Source organism: Castanea sativa, chromosome 5 (genome assembly GCF_040712315.1).
Source record: "Castanea sativa cultivar Marrone di Chiusa Pesio chromosome 5, ASM4071231v1".
Classification (NCBI taxonomy): Eukaryota; Viridiplantae; Streptophyta; class Magnoliopsida; order Fagales; family Fagaceae; genus Castanea; species Castanea sativa.
This window is the reverse complement of record NC_134017.1, coordinates 5911673-5928813: the sequence shown is the minus strand read 5'-3', so window position 1 is coordinate 5928813 and position 17141 is coordinate 5911673. Positions and strand designations below refer to the sequence as shown.

Genomic DNA, 17141 nt, shown 5'->3' with positions numbered 1-17141 from the left:
TCTTTTTTTTTTTTTTTTTTTACTTCGAAACAGGTCATAAACAATCGGAATCTCACCCCGATAAGTCTCTGCTTCTATCTTGGGCTTTAATTGAGCTGGTCACTTCTTGTTCTTCTTTACACGGCCCATGTACCTTGCCAACGGCTAACTGGATATCCTCGAACCGCTTTTAACAGCTAACTAAGTAAACTAATAAGTATGTTCTAGTTACATTTTGCTGGTCACGTGAGTCAGTCTCTGGCCTCGATACTTGTCCCACTTTTTCAGTATTGTCTCAATCCCACCCATCTCTACTCGGCTGCAGACCTGCCTCCTCTTTAATTGAAATGACAGAATGCAGCTAGCACAATTTATTTTCAAATATACATTCAGCATCTCACCTTTTTCGCTCTTCATTCTCACATAAGCTGACAAACCTTCTTTCTTCTTCTTCTTCTTCTTCGTTGTGTCTCTCTGAACTTCTTGCTTCATCTGTTTTTTTATTTATTTCGAAAAATCCTTACTCACTACACATCAAAAGGTCTTAACTCATCAAGAAAACCATTCTGTTTCCTTACTCGGAATGAAGAAGATGATGGTGTTTCCTAGAGAGTCATCCAAGAGTGACAAGATCGATGCAAAGGATCGGATATCTGAGTTGCCTGAACCCATTAAGCAGCACATTCTGTTTTTCATGTGCCCTGAAGATGCAGCCCGTACCACTGTTTTGTCCAAGGCATGGCAACAAACATGGAATTCACTCCGCAGGTTAAGTTCTGAATGTGTTTTTGAATATGTAGACCTTCTTTGCACCAAAACTCTGGAAATACTCCACACGGAAAAGGTAATAATTGAAAAATTGAAGGTTTATCTTCTTTTACGAGAAGAAGGTGCTGCTTCGCCTTCTTATCTCGATAAGTGGCTTGAATTGGTTCTTGGAAATTACATCAATGAGCTATATCTTTACATCTTTTTCGAATACACTCTGCCCAAGCAAATATTTGCAGCTAAATCATTGGCCATATTAGACTTAAGGGGTTGTAGGTTGGTAGAATCTTTTTTTGATAAAAATGCCAAGTTTAATCGTCTGAAGGAGCTGACTTTGGAAGGAGTTGTTCAAGATGGGAATGCGATACAAGAACTCCTTAACCGCTGCCCTGTGCTTGAAGCGTTTTCAATTGATGATTGCTTGAACGTATATTGTCTTGAGCTTTTTAATCTTCCCAACCTTAAGATGGCCAAAATCAATAGAGTCAGAATGATTTACATTAATGAAGCTCCTAATCTACACACTGTGTGTTGTACCGCGAAAATTTCAATCATATGTTTGCTTCATACTACTTACAATAATTTAAGGAAGCTGTCAATTAGAATTGGTTACAACAGCTTTGATGTAATGTATTTTCCACGACTTAATTCTATGTTTCCCCTTCTTGAGACTTTGGACTTTTACGACATAAGGCGACTAGATGAGGTTAAAATTTCACATGATCGACTTGAGAGCTTAAGTTTGTCAACAAAGTTTAATACTATCACAGGTCAGATTGACTGTAAAAATCTTGTTTCCTATGAATACGAAGGAAAAACAATCCCATCCTTGTTGATTAATTCTCCTAGATTACATGATGTTCAACTTAAACTATTGACAGACTATCCTCTAGACACTTGGTGGTTTCTTCGATTAAAACAGTATCTAGAGATATTTAAGCAACCGGGAGTTCTTCTGAACTTGCAGCTGCAGATCGAATCTTCTATGGTAAGCCTTTCTATGGCCTCTTTCTTTGTCACTTGATGCAGAGACTATTACTTATATTTTTCTTTAACGAGAGATTTTGGGGATTTATTTTTTCGATAATTCTACATAGTAGAATAATTCAACATTTATCTTTTAACATGCAGGTTGAATTTAATCCAGAGCTGTTAAGTGAACAATCAATTTGTCCTCTTACAAATTTCAAGCATCTGAGGTTTCTATATACTGAATCTTTACAAATTCATAGAGGTCTTATAGATGGCATGTTATGGACTATCCATCCGGAAATGATATCAGTAAAATTGTGTTCACTAAAAGACACTGCATTCATTGAGGTTAAGTACTTTATAATGTCTGATTGTTGATTATTAGCTATTTATGACAAACCAATGAGATTTTTTATGCATTACAGTTGCTATTCAAGAACTTGAAAGAAAAGCTAGAGTGTTGCAATGGCTATCAAATCAAATGTTGGCGCCATTACTTAAAAGCTGTGGAATTAATTGTTGAACAAGAAAGAGAACGAAGACCTGAATTGTTCCCAATTTTCGCAAAATACAAGTTATCATGGCAGCTCTAGCATTTGGGTAGGGGAACTTTTGTTTATGTATTGAACTCCCTAATTTTGTTGTAACCAATTGTTGCTGGACTATTTTGTACTTCATGTAAAATTTATACATTTCTTAGCGCGTCCACTGACATAAATGTGCATAAATGTGCAAAGTGGAGAAAAGTCTCTAGTTTTACATATTTTGAGCAAAAAGACACCCACATCAGTTGGTAAAATGCACATTGCTACAGTACCGTGTAAATTTTCATGGATATTGTAGCATGTGAATTTCATATCTTAATAATAATTTCTCTCTTCTCTCTACCTGAATGACTCTCACCTCGCACTGTCTTAGGCGCACAGCACAACTCTCTCTTTCGCTTACTCTTTTCTTCTTTTCTGCCTCTTCGTCTGACTCTTCACTCTTTCTTCTCTCTGTTTTCATTTTTCTCTATTCTTTCTTAGACATTCTCTCTCGATTTGTTGGTAGTGGATTGAAGGGGCTGTAGATCGGGTCTTGCGATTTGAGTGGTGTGGGTTTTCTTGCCGTTTGCTACCGTGGTGTCCTTGCTGTTTGCTGCTGTGAGTTTCCAATGGGTCTGCTTGCTATTTGCTCATCGTGGGTTTGTCATGGGTGTGCTCACCATTTGCTCATTGTGGATTTGACGTGGGTGTGCTCACCGTGGATTTGGGTTGCCATGGGTTTGGGGTTGTCCTCATGGTGGTGGATGCCATGGATTGTTGAGGGCAGTGAGGAAGGGAATAATAAAAAATGGTAAAATAATGAATATTTTATTGAATAAATGTGTAGAATAGATAAACTGACATGAGTGTTTTGTAAAAATGGACGTATAAAATAAAAAAAGTAATTTTTTTTCGTGTAAAATAGAAGAGAAATTTGCATATGTGGATGCTCTTAGGAAACTAGAATTTGAAATTTTTGTTTTTATCATATTATATCACTCTTATGTGAAAATCAAGGCATAATATGCAGTATAATCTAAAGGTGCTTTCTAAACTTGCAAACTTATTTTTAGTGTAATTTGACCCAAGTTCTACTGATGTCAAATACGCATGGTCTGAATTAGGGTGGTTGATAGCATACTGGTACTGGCCGGTACATACTATATTGGCCAGTGTACTGGTACCGGTACATTTCTATTTTATACTGAAAAAAATACTGACCGTACTAGACCGAAACACAAAATGTTGTGTTTTTTGTTTTTTGTAATTGTGACAGTTTTTGTCTCTAAAATAATTAATAATGAAAGTATTTTGTAGATAATTTTATTATTTCACCTAACCTTTGATCTTTTTAATTCTTATACTTAATTTGGATTTAGTGTTTGAATTAAGAATTTCAATTACTTCTTTTTTAATTGTTCCTGCATCAATATTAATTTTTAGTTGATCTTTAGGTTGCTGTATCAATCAGTACACAATAGTTGAAATGGAAGGTATTTATGAGACTAAAAGTTGGAGAGTCTGTGTATGTATGTGTATGTAAATAGAGATTTTGTGTGTGTGGGTATATATATTAAATATATAAAATAGCAGTAAACCCGAAACGGTACACCGATATTGACCGATATTCGAAATATATTCTACCGGTGGTCAAACCGGTACAGCTTCCGATTCGATATTAACTTCCTTGGTCCAAACCAATCCTTTCCATTGGAAAGTTCTTTCTCAAAAGTGAAAGGGAATCCCTTTATTCCGCATATGGTAATCATGTTGGCTTATTCTTGAATTCCACTGTTCCTTAAGCTTCTTGATGCCTGATACTAAGATATGGCAAAATGGGTGGGGTGGGGCAGGGCGGGTCGGGTTTGGGTCGGGTCGAATGGGTTGTAAGTAAAAAGGGATCATTTTAAGTGGGTTAAAAATAGGTTCGGGTTACTCAAGTTGCGGTCGAGTAGGGTCGGGTTGACCCGTATTTTCACATGAAATTTTTTGTTTTTTGTTTTAAATGAAAACATGTATTTGCCTTTTGATAAGCTATGCAACAAATTACTTGATGTAAAATGCATTATTTTGAATTTACTACTTATTTTAAGAATGAACTTAATTAAATTTATTAATATTTATTCAATAATTTTAAAACTATACAAATCCTAATATTGCTATTTAAAATAAAATAACTCAAAGATAAGTAAAACAAATACCGAGTTTTATTTCTACACAATATCAACATTTCAAAGTATAAAGCAAAATTACAAATGACTTGTTGAATAATTTATTTGATAAAGAATAAAAGCATATAAAAAATTTACAATCTTAAATTAATTTTATAATCTATTATCAATTGTGGTTGACACTCTATTTCAATTTAAGATATACATTAAAGTTTGGTTGTTTACTTATTTATATATGATATTTTTTATGAGTATCATATCATTGTTAAGTAACACACACTATAGGAAATATCATAATTTATTTTGAAAAATCGTTTATTTTTTAGATAAATTGTCAAAAAATAGGTCTAAGTATTCATAATTTATGTTAATTTGATATTTTGGCTTTATTATTTTCACACTTGTGAATGTTTTTCACACATGTTTACAATTTTAAATTTATGTTTTTAATTCTTCTGTAACTAGATTATCTTGGCATGTATATTCTTATTTGATATCTAAAAATCTTTACTTATTATAGAATACTCAACTATTATCTTTTAATTAATTTGTATGCAGTTACGTAAATGTATCAATTGTTTCCTTAAAATTCACAATAAACAATTAAACCAATATTGTCTTAATTTTACTATTTTTTTACCCAAACAAAAAGCTAAAAAAAAAAAAGGTTCGGGTTCAAGTCGGTCGACTCACAAAAAATATGGGTCGGGTCATGAGTCAACCTGTTTTTGCTTCAGGTCAAAAAATGAAGTTTGAGTTAAGTATTTTTCAGGTCAAGTCATAAAATTCTGATCTATTTTGCCATATTTATTGATACTAATAAAACTTGTTGCATTCTGAACCGCGGCATCTAATAAGACCGTAGTATCTCAAACTTGTTTTCCATTTCATGGGTCCATTGCTCTACAATTGGAATCCTTCAAATTTTATACGGATTGTTCTATCTTATTTCTTCGTAAATGGGCTTGGGAATTGAAATATCCTATCAGAGATGTCCAGGCCCGAAAAGAACAAGAAGACAATATTCTCTGTGCAATACAATCATGAAACTTACGCTATGTCAGCACCAACCCAATTATGTTTTTTTTAACCAAAGTCATATGAAATAGAGCTGAATAAACAGACACAATAATGTATTTTTAAGGTAAAATTACAATATTGGTCCTTTAAGTTTATCTTATGTGTATAATTAGTTCTTCAAGTTTAAAATGAGCATAATTAGTCTCTTAAGTTTTAAAACTAAGTTGTATTAGTCATTTTATTAATAGCTGTTAATGGTGTTACTTACATGGCTACTAGAACAATGACTTGACATTTTTTTTTTATTTTATGATATGACATATTTTTAATTAAAAAATTACAAACTAAATTTACATACGAGAAACAATATTCACAACCTGGTACCAAATTAAAAAAAAAAAAAAAATTTCTACCAATTGTAAAAACCCACCCAAGAGAGAGAGAAGAGGAGAGAGATGAAACCAAGCACTGACCTGCCGTTGGCAACCGTTGAAACCGAGAACCAAAATTAAAAATCTCTATAATTTCTTTTTCCCCAGTTTATTTTTCTGATTGATTCTGAAATTGCGGATAGAATGTGACATAGATTTCGAAGGGGTAGAAAGGAGGGGAGAAGAAAGCGTAAGTGAAACTCTAAATTTTATTTACTTATTTTTATGTAGAAATTGTTAATACCCAGATATCAAATTATGTAAAATGCATAAACGAGAATTGAATGAACACAATTTTAAGTCAAAATCAGGAAGATCAATGGTACCTCGGTAAAACAAGCTGCGAAAGCGCTGCCAATAAAAAAAGGTAAGAAGGTAGAAGTATATTTCTTCTACATTATACAGAGAAGAAAAACAGAAGCTCTACCAATGCAATTCACAATGTTAGCGTGATACACTGATACTATTGTGATGTTATTAGCAGCAGAAGCAACCTATAATTTAGCCCAAGCCCAAACCTAAATTTATTAATACTTCTCGTATTAGAAAAATTTATTAATACTATTGTGATGTTTCATGCCTCCATTTGAGAATCTAGAGAGGGTGAGTGACTGAAATATACTTGTGGAAGTCACTCCTACAAGTCAAAAAAAATATACTTACTGAAATCGTTCATTTTAGGGTGTTATTTCAGTAGCCTCTATTTCGTGCATTGAACAAAAATCTTTGGTCATAATTTTGCGTATGTTTAAGCCATTATATAGCATGGGCAGCATATCGAATACTTGGCCGAAAAGAAAGAAATAATCAAGGTAGCTAGCATGCTTCATTGTGAGTGAAATCGGCCTAAGTTACCTATTTGTTGAGCAAAAAGATCCATCTGCGCTTCTAGTAATTTGAGGATGGCCTTGATTTTCAAAGCAAAAGTCACATTTCCTTGTGTCTTATCCCAGCTGAAATTGCAAAATTACGGTCATTGGCATTAGATTTGTTATGATCATGGTTATGTCGATTCAATTTACTATTTTTACTTGGTAAAATTTTTATGATGATTAATAATTTATCATATTATCAGAATAAGTAATGGACCCCCTAATAATATCAAATCTCAATAATTATTGGATAAAATTTAGCTACAAAATTGGTTGTAGTTTTAGAAATACCACTTTTTCTTTTTTTGTTGTAAAAATTTGTGGCGGTTGTGATTTTTTCCACCCTAATAAGTAATAAGATTGTGTTGGGTTTTTAGACCCAAAAATGTACTGGTTAACCAATTTAATTTAAGGCCAAGTAATTAATTTATCCAATTATGAACAACTTTGGGATAGAATAAAACAACCAATATTGTCCAAACAGCCAATATATTATAAGTTTGTTTAAAATACTTTATATATTTCTTTCATGTTCGTTTGTTCTAATAAGTATTACTGTTTCCCAAAAAAAAAAAAATATTGTTCAAACAAAATAAATAGTAGCGGAAATAAATAATACACAATATAATAACTTAGGAAAAACTAATATCTAATAGAACAACTTGTCCCAAAGCCAAAACCAATGTGAGGGGAGATAACTCATTTGAGAGATAACTCAAAAAAGTCTTCAGGACCCGAGTGAGACTGCCACTTTTCTACAAAGATGATTTCATCGACTAAAGGAGCTTTCCTCATGGTAGGAGATGGCTCTGCTACTAACGTATGGGTGGACCCTTGGGTTGATTGAGTTCAAACCCAAGCCAAAAAATGAGGTAGTTGATCACATTCGTATGATGATATCTGTTAAATATTAGCATTGATACACTATGTTGAATATTCTAGTATAGATGCGGAAGCGAAAGCAAAAAGTATAGAACACAATAACACACGAGGGTTATGTGGTTTAGCCTAACAGCCTACATCAACGAAAGAAACCCTAAATGGCTACATCAATAATATATTAAAGTGTAGTACAAATTCTGTGTTATAATGAACCATAACATGTGTATATATAGTATACTAAACCCTAAACTAATAAACTTCTAGTACAATTAGAAGACTTGGTTTGCACACAAAGTAGAATTAGGCTTGGGCTTTTACTAATGGGCTAATATATCTCTAACACCCCCTCTCAAATTCAAGGTGGAAACTTGATGAAACCTTTAGATTTGATAAGGTTGAGAAGATCCCTTGAATGAAGTTTGACTCTGTGATGGTGGTTTGAGGAAGGTAATGGTCTTGCAGTGTTTATGCGACTTTTATCAGTGGCATGCATAACTATACCGGAGAGATTTGATGGCAGCAGTGGGAAGCCAAAGAAGATGAACGCAACGAAAAAACACCGAAGAAGACAAAGATTGCTCTTAATACACCGTAAGGATAAAAAATTATGGCCAGAGGAAGGTGACTCTGATACCATGTTAAATATTAGTATTTATACACCATGTTGAATATGCTAGTATAGATGCGGAAGCGAAAGCATAAAGTATAGAACACAATAACACACGAGGGTTATGTGGTTCAACCTAACGGCCTACATCAACAGAGGAAACCCTAAAGGACTACATCAATAATATATTAGAGTGTAGTACAAATCCTGTGTTACAATGAACCATAACATGTGTATATATAGTATATTAAACCCTAAACTAATAAACTTCTAGTACAAGTAGAAGACTTGGCTTGCACACAAAGTAGAATTAGGCTTGGGCTTTTACTAATGGGCTAATATATCTCTAACAAATCTTATCAACATTGAGCTTCATTGCTGGAAAATCAATATCCTCCAAGATTTATTTGATCCAAAGTCAATCCAAGCTATTCTTTAGGATCCCAATTCTCCTAAGACCTAGTATCAAAGTTGTACAACTAAAGAATCAGATTAGAAAGGAAGAAAAGAAACGAAACAAAAGAAGAAAGAAGCAAAGAGATGAAGTCTGAGCTAAACAACAGTGCTATAGTTAGTTGTTGAGTACGGTAGACTAAACTACAAGTAGCTTAGTAGTGTATTTAAGTAGAATGCTTTCACACGTGCAATAACTAACCTACACACGTGCAGTAACTGATCCCGTATAAGTTGAGATATTTGTTTATGCTCTGTATTGTATTGTATTGTATTGTATATTGACTCAATTACTTGTACAAATTCATTCAGTTAGTTGAATACAAGTTTTTCTTCAACTCCAATTGTCTCTCTCTAGCTCTTTGTTTCTTCCTTTAGGTTCTTTGTGCTTTCTTATACCTAGACTTGTTAAGCTTTTCTGGATGAAAGATACCAAGGGTGCTTTCTCGGTAAAATCTGCATACATGGCTAGCTAGTCAAGAGTGCTTTTACATGAGGATGTTGCCTCCAAAATACAATGTCAAAACTTGTGAAAGTTCAAGGCCCTTGAAAGGATCAAAATGCTGCTATGGAGAATTGGCGCAAACACTCTGTATACCAAAGATAATTAAATGCTTAGTTTAGGTGCAAGTGACTCAAATTTAGCCTATGTGGGGAAGTAGTGGAATCATCCATTCACCTATTTTAATGTAATGTTAAATAATGTACTCAAATTGTTGGAAAATTGCCTCAAATTCTAATTGTGACTTGGAGAATCAATTAGGTTTCCTAGTTGAAGAAGGAAAAATTAATTTGGGCTTCTTTGTTGTGGAAGGAAAGACTATTTTTTGGTGTGAAAGGAAAGTATATTCCTTGTTAAAGTGGTAGTGTATTCTTATTCTAAGAGGAAATAGAAAAAAAAAAAGTCTTATAAATAGACAAATATACAAAGAATTTGATGCTTTGGCCTAAGGGTCCTCCATATGGGAAGAGGGAAAATAGAACATGAAATCAAGAGAAAAAAAAAAGAATTTTCACATGGGAGGAACGTAAGAAGGAGGAGAGAGTAAAGGGATACTGCTTTCAAGAAGATAGTCAAGGTAGAGAAAGCAAAGAAAGAGGAAGCCGCATAGGAAAAAAGAGAGAGCAGTCAAGAGGTAGATGCTTGAAGAAAAGAAGATAGCCAAGAGAGAGCTATGCGTGGAGAAGAAAATAGAAAGGAGAGAGCTAAGTGTTGCTGCCTTTGAGAGAGATAATTAGTGTGTGTGAGAGCAAAGAAAAATAAGAGAGATTTTTCCTTTAGCCGTGAGATATACACATAAATTATTATAATTGATTTGATAATAGTGAATTGATTTGGAGTTTGTTCCATGATTTTTGCCTTCAATGAGAAATGGTTTTTTATGTAAATATTTGTGTTATTGTGTGTGATTACTATTTTAAATTGATAATTTTTGTGATAATATTATTTGGGACCTAACACAAATTGTAGCCAGAACTTAATAGTGTAACGTTTTATTTATGCTATATAAGCCAACTCAAGTTCTATATTATGGATTTAACTCTGGTATGAAGTTGCTCACTCAAACTAAGACGTGCCACAGAACGCAGAAATGATCATGCTGCTCTCAGGCTCATCTTTACATATTGCATGTATTGAGAAAGGCCTTTATAATTTCTGATAATCTGAATAGTAGCATACATCTGTTGGAATAAAGCAGAGAAAATTGCTCTGACCAAATTGTACTTTTCTAGCGTTTGATTTAAAGAAAATAAAGATATTTTTATTTGTCACCTGTGACACCCTATAGGCCTAACTTTCTATTAAGATCTAAAAGATTATTGGTCTTACAAGGATAAGATAAGTATCAACTATTAGTTTGTTATCTGCTAATGTTGCCAAATTCCGCCAAGCCAAGTTCCAAATGAGGTGAATAACTACAATAACCACATCAAGTCATGTTCTTGTATGTTGTAACAGATTCTCTCTTGTCCATGGATGTTTCTTTTTACTCCTTTTCATATTTCTTAATTGCCAAATGATTCGAGCTAAATAAGGATATCTTTCTGTCTTGTTTTGATAGTCTTTTTATTTTTTTGAAAAAATCATAATCATGAATGGGCTGCTTGACTAAGGAAATAAGTTAGGGTCTGACTGATAGCAGTTCAAAGAATTATTGATCAAAATAGTGTAAAAATTACAATTAAAAAAATATTGTAAAAACACATTTAAACTATAAAATGTTCATAATATAAAAAAATGTGTTTTAAATCATATTTCAAATAGGACATGTTTAAACTTTTTTTTTTTTGGTTGAATAAATCACGTGTTTAAACATACCTGTGTGTTTGATGTATGTATGTTTTTTTAACCAAAACTTGTACTTGTCTGACTACTACTGTAAACTTATATTTTAATTACTATTTAATTCTACCACATTACCGTTACTATCTTCCACGCCGCTCTCTACTTCCTCTTCTTCCAAATCCTCTTGCTCATACTATTAAACTTAATCTTCTCTGCTCATACCATCAAACTTGAACAATAATATTTTCTGCTCATATCATCAAACTTGAACAATCCAAACGCAAACCCAACAACCAACATCAAATTTCACAACTCACAGAACAGCTATAGCCAAATCAAATTTGTACCCAATAACCAACTCACACCACAACAACTATTTTTACATCAAATTTGTACCCAAACCCACGGTACCCACATCAAATTTTTGCAACCCACTCAACATCAGCTACACCCAATACTCATTATCAACCAAATAAAAATGGGGATATTTCAGTCATAGCCCAAAAAAAAGAAAAAAAGAAGAAGCTAAATAAGGGGAAAATAAAAAGGGACAAAAAGAGGAATAAATGGCACTGGTGGCTTCAGCGGTGGTGGACCTCTCGTGCGACTTGGTGGTTGCTTGCGGTGGAAGGTCTAGTACTGGGTCTCAGACATGGCTTAGCCCAGTACTAAGAGAGAGCAGAAAGGGACGTGGGACAAGGCTGTGGGAGCAAAGAGATGAGAGAGAAATAAGGTTTTTAACTTTTTATATAATGTCAGATATGCGTGGGTCCGATGAATTTCAAAATATTTACAAGAATATTATTTAATATTTTTAAGCAAATTAAAAATTAAAAATGATTCATTATTTAAGTGTTGTGAAAATATTTATAATAAAAAATTATTATAAAAATAATTATTGTGTTGTTTAAACATAAAAAATCAAACAAGCCCTCAAATACTTGAAAACTGCTATGAATATGTATTTTCAAAATAACAATGTTTAAACCACCCAAATTAAGTACTGTAATTCAAATATTTTTAACTAAAATGAAAAATCTCTAGACAAACCCACTTTTTTTTAAGGTTAATAATTTTCAATGTTTAAAAAGCTATTGTTTAAAACATTGGCACCAATCACGCACTTAGCCCCCACAAAGCTCCTGCTCCACAAAAAAGAAAAAAGAAAAAAAAAAAAAAAACACTAGCCCCACAAAGCATAGTTTACATCTTTAGCATAGACTGCTTTGCAATAGAGGCTTGTGGGGACAACTATAAAATGATGACAACTAAGGGACAGTGACAATTTTTCCCAAAAAAAAAAAAAAACTTATAAAAATTGCAGCACCATTGTTCATTGAAATGCATAGAGTTTTCAGCCAGGATAACAAAAAAGATTATGATGTAGGCTATTTCTGGCAGCATTTGATGCACTTCAATCAATAGTCATTCAAGTTAATTGAATTGCGTTACAGAGCAAGGTGACAGATTGAAAGACATGTAGACCATATAAAAAGAACACTCTTGCTAAAAAATGGTATATGCTCAAGATACGTGATTGTGCTATATCTGAAAACGTGCATTATTCAGATGCTATTCTAGGTATTTGGCATTGTAAAGCACATGCATGATACACAAACAGTAATTGGAAATTTTACATTTGAATACATTTCACTGAAATAATGATGGTATATATTTTAAAAGAAATCATAGCTCAAAGAAAATAAATCACATTAGTCCAATTACTAGAAAATACAAGGAGAATGGAAATGGTCAAATGAACAGTCAAAATCTTGTCAATCCTAGCCAGTGCCACCAAGAATAGCCTTGAGCTTCTTGACTTGGGCATCGTCAAGAAAAGTGGTTTTTTCCACCAATGCAGAAGTTAAGTTGTTGCCAAACAAAGCAAAAGCCGTTATTTGGAGGCCAGGGTTTGGACTACTAAAGCTAACAATAGCAGTGGCTGATTTCCTACCAGCATTTGCTTGAAAATGCAACAACCCTTGTGGGAAAACCATTATATCTCCCTTGTGAATTGTCTTCACGTAAACGGAATTAGCCGATGAAATGAATCCGGCAGTAATGGTACCATGCAAAACCACTAGAACTTCAGAAGCACCAGGGTGAGTATGCAATGGGATAACACCACCCGGTGCTAGGTCTAGGCGTGCTAGAGAGAGACCGAGCCCATTGACGCCGGGGAATTGAGCTACAAATGCAGGGGTCACAGCAGCCTTAATTATATTTGAGGTGTTTCCAGCCTTGGCTAAGCCAGTAAACACAAAGTCATCAGCTGTGACCTTAGCTTCAGTTTTGCAAGGATAGCCTGCAGGGCCATCTGGGCCTTTCAGATTTGCAACACAGAAGTCTTGAACTAAAGCATTGGTGGAGGATAAAAGGATAAAGAGGAGGAAGAGAATTTGAAGCATTTTCATGTCTATTTTCAGTTTTTGGAATGTGGTATCTTGATGGGTTTGGTTAGTTTATATAGAACTTGTACATAGATGGGACAAAAATTATGGTCATGCCGAAGCTGGCTATATAGTGATTGATGAATAAAAGAGAGCCACAACTTCAATTTGTGAAACTTTTTGGCTGTTGATGAGTCCACTTGCAGTGGACAAATGAACAAGAAGTCACTTTATTGAGTTAAAAACTTATGGTGATTGGAGAAGACATTGATTTTGGCATTAACAGAATTGAACAATGACAAGAATGACAGAGAAGGATGGCCCATTTAGCATGACTAGTTAGTAATTCATAGCCTCATTTATCAAAATTTGGGATTGCATGACTTGCTAAACCAGCAATTAATTGTGTCCTATGTACTTGCAACTTAATTCACTCCTGATCCTCGATATATTAGTCTTACATCACATTATTCCTTAAATAACACAGACATTCCTGGCCTGCATTTTATGTAATGCAATAGGTCTAGTTGCTAACTACAGAAATGTTAACCTCAATGATTTGAAACAGCGTAAAGGTTTCAGTGTTAAAGTACTTATGAAGAGAACAATAAATCATCAAGAAACTTATCAAAATGTGGTCCAATAGCACATGGGAAGAAAGAGAGTAATCACATAATCGGACAATTTGACAGCTACAAGAGTTGATTATCCAAAAGTCTTGCTGTCCTTCAAACGGCAACCACCGAAGTAATGTGTGGACTGTAGTAATCGCCCTCCTGCTACGATTTCTTACAATAGCATGCTGTATGAGTGATGAGCGGAACCATAAAAAAAAGAGCAAACATGAAAGTTTACTTAAATAGTGCTATTGAGTGATGAGCGGAAGTATGAAAAGAGAGAAAATACAAAAATTTACGTGGTTGAGCTTGACGGACTACATCAATGCGTACATAATAAAAAACTCTAAATAGCTACATATTGATATTTAGCACTTGTATTACAATGAATTCAATGTAAAGTTTATATATTAGAGTCCTAAAACTCTAGACTAACCATAAGCTAATCCAAGATTAATTTGTTTGTTCTACAAGTAAATGAGTTTACTTGGTTGGGAACACTAAGCCATAATATGTCTTCTGTCATGCAAGTATAAGTAACACCTATTATTTCTATAGTGAAGCTTTCCAGTACATTTTGACCAGTACTATTGCTGTTTATGGACCTCAATACACTGCTGCTCCCCAAAATATGCCAAATTTGCTTTATATGGACTTCAGTAAAAGTTTCAATAAACTATTATCTTGTAAAAGGTTTTCCTGCTTGTCTTATAAGTTGGGGCAAGACTCAACATGAAGAAACTTCAGGCCAATCACTAAAAGCGTCAGACAAGAAGCTAGCATTCAAAATTATCTTTCAGAAATCTATGTTATTAAAGTTCCGTTTGGAATCTATTTATTTTGCAAAAATTGAAAACTTTTTACTAAAAGTACTGTACATAAAGATAAAAATTAATTGAAATAGTATAGTAAGATCCATGAATAGTAACAAAAAGTACAGTAAGACCCATAAATAATAACAAAAATAAACTAAATAGTAAAATAAGTTGGCAAAAATAATTTTTTCCAAGCACAATCTAAATGCCAATACGTGCTTAACAAAATTCTTCGGAAATCATATTCATTTGGTACTTGGTGCTTGGAAAGGAGATATGAAACCTGAAGCTAGTGCCTTTTCCTACTTTTTGCCAACCCCTTGGGCTTAAAATCTGAAATTAGAAAAAGATATATATATATATATATATATATATATATATATATATATATATATATTAAAAGCACTTTCCACATGAAGCCCCCTCTTCAAGAGAATCAAGACATCATGGATAAGCTTATTGGGGGCAGAGTTCTTTGTGTCCAATGTACTGGAATTCGCCAGACTGCTTCTATGGACCGCACTACAGTATGATTATGGTTCCTTCAAAACTACACCTGATGTAAATCTTTTAGAAATGATAAAGCATGGCTGATACTATATCATGTTCAGTCACCCTGCTTTGCATTTCATGTACCTAAGTTTAATTAAAAAAAACCGATACATAAAGGAAATGACTTCATCCTTAGATATATACACGTTGAAATATTAAAATAATAAAGATCAATTATCCACCAAAACCCTAAACATCTTCTCATCGTGAACCTAAACCTATAGCTTAATTGGTACTTATTACAGATATTTTTAATTGAAATGTTCAAGGTTCAACCCTCATCCCTCTTGGTAACTAAGAGTTATAATAATAATAATAATGATAAAAGAAGGAATCCTAATGGCATAATTTAAAAAAGTGAATGCTCTACCCAATAAACTTTAAATACAAAAAACAAAAAAACAAAAAATCTTAGTCCCAATTTTTTGAGGTTGGTTATAGATTTTTAACAAATTAGTTAGCGTATATCATATATATATTTTTTTCTATTCTATTTTACCCGTAGACTAACCAATAAATTTTAGATTGAATGACATTTTCTCCTCTTTAAAAGTAAGGTAAAGAGTGAGGTACTAGGTTTAAGACCCACATAGTACTTAAGTAACTTACCAATCAAAAAACAAAATGAATGCTTTAGAAATAAGATGAGCTAAGTCCTACTGTTATTTCTATAAAAAAAGAAAAAGAAAAGTCCCACTATTATTTGAAAATTTAAAAATATTTAGTAATTCTTCATAAAGTAATGGACAAACGATCTGCTACACTGCTATCCCATTATCAAGTAAGACTACAATCCAAAAATGTTTCTCTTCCTTTCACCACCCCCACCCCACCCCACCAAAAAGAAAAATAAAGAAGAATAAAAGTGATTTCTTGTATTTGTGAAATCCATAAAGAGAAGGGAGTTGATAAGTATCAAGTTCAATTATCCAAAGTTGGTGGACAGTTAGGTTCCCACCTCAGAACTTTTATTACAAGTACTTCAAATTAGAAAGCCTTTATTCAACTAGAAAAATTAGAAAGCATTTAAGAATGCATCACTCCTTGAGGGGGTGCTGATCTTAAGTATACCTCATTTATGAACTTATAAAATTATCAAAACAATATGTACTACTAAATCACAGACTTGAATTGTCTGAACATAATGATAGGTGCAGCAATGTTGTTGCTGCACTGTATATGGGTCCTTCACTCTACTCTTAAAACCTCTGAGAACATGGCTTCTAGATTAGTGGTTAGAGGTTATTGTTAGTTGTTAGACAGCCATCTCCCTTCAGTTGTTCACAGCAAAATGGATGATTAGCTGATCACACAGTACTAATCTGATATATGATAATAAAGATATAATATTTGATCGGATAACATGCCATGTTGTTTTTTTGTTCATGAGTTCATGGCATCATATGTTTTTTATGTTTTATTTTAAATAAAATGGTGTCTCAATGTTAGTTAGACTATTCGAATCCCACTTATGAAACATCTTTATAACCTTATAAACAATAGTGGGGCGAAAGGAAGTTTTGACCTCCTAATTTACAGTGCATCATTAAAGTTAATATAAGAAAGTAGTATTTTAACATTAATACTATTCAACTTATGCTTATGAGATACCTGAAAATCCCATAAACCAATAGTTGGGTGAAAAAAGTTCTACCCTACTGATTTACAATAATTCTTTAAGTTTATTGAGCCTACCGCTTCACTATCGGATAGGACCCTTGAATCTAAATTATAATGAAGTGCATATGCATAAACCAATAAGGACAAATGTGCCCTCGTCCTGGTTTATCACAAGTCC

The 17141-nt window shown here is 33.3% G+C and overlaps 2 protein-coding genes across 2 annotated transcripts; one reads left to right on the top strand and one right to left on the bottom strand.

The window, feature by feature from the left end:
• Positions 1-423: 423 nt before the first annotated feature.
• On the top strand, positions 424-2589 carry LOC142637173 (FBD-associated F-box protein At5g60610-like). Its single transcript, XM_075811454.1, has 3 exons — positions 424-1735; positions 1879-2067; positions 2145-2589. The coding sequence occupies exons 1-3, from the start codon at positions 563-565 to the stop codon at positions 2310-2312; spliced, it is 1530 nt and encodes a 509-aa protein (XP_075667569.1). The 5' UTR covers positions 424-562; the 3' UTR covers positions 2313-2589.
• A 10028-nt stretch (positions 2590-12617) lies between these two features.
• On the bottom strand, positions 12618-13421 carry LOC142634192 (auxin-binding protein ABP19a-like). The gene has a single exon (XM_075808479.1). The coding sequence runs from the start codon at positions 13381-13383 to the stop codon at positions 12751-12753; it is 633 nt and encodes a 210-aa protein (XP_075664594.1). The 5' UTR covers positions 13384-13421; the 3' UTR covers positions 12618-12750.
• Positions 13422-17141: the final 3720 nt, after the last annotated feature.

Bases quoted from the DNA above. Each gene is read 5' to 3' on its own strand.
- LOC142634192 (XM_075808479.1), bottom strand. From the start codon at position 13,383: ATGAAAATGCTTCAAATTCTCTTCCTCCTCTTTATCCTTTTATCCTCC.
- LOC142637173 (XM_075811454.1), top strand. From the start codon at position 563: ATGAAGAAGATGATGGTGTTTCCTAGAGAGTCATCCAAGAGTGACAAG. The intron at 1,736-1,878 runs GTAAGCCTTTCT...TTTAACATGCAG, and splicing joins TGCAGATCGAATCTTCTATG to GTTGAATTTAATCCAGAGCT. The intron at 2,068-2,144 runs GTTAAGTACTTT...TATGCATTACAG, and splicing joins AAGACACTGCATTCATTGAG to TTGCTATTCAAGAACTTGAA.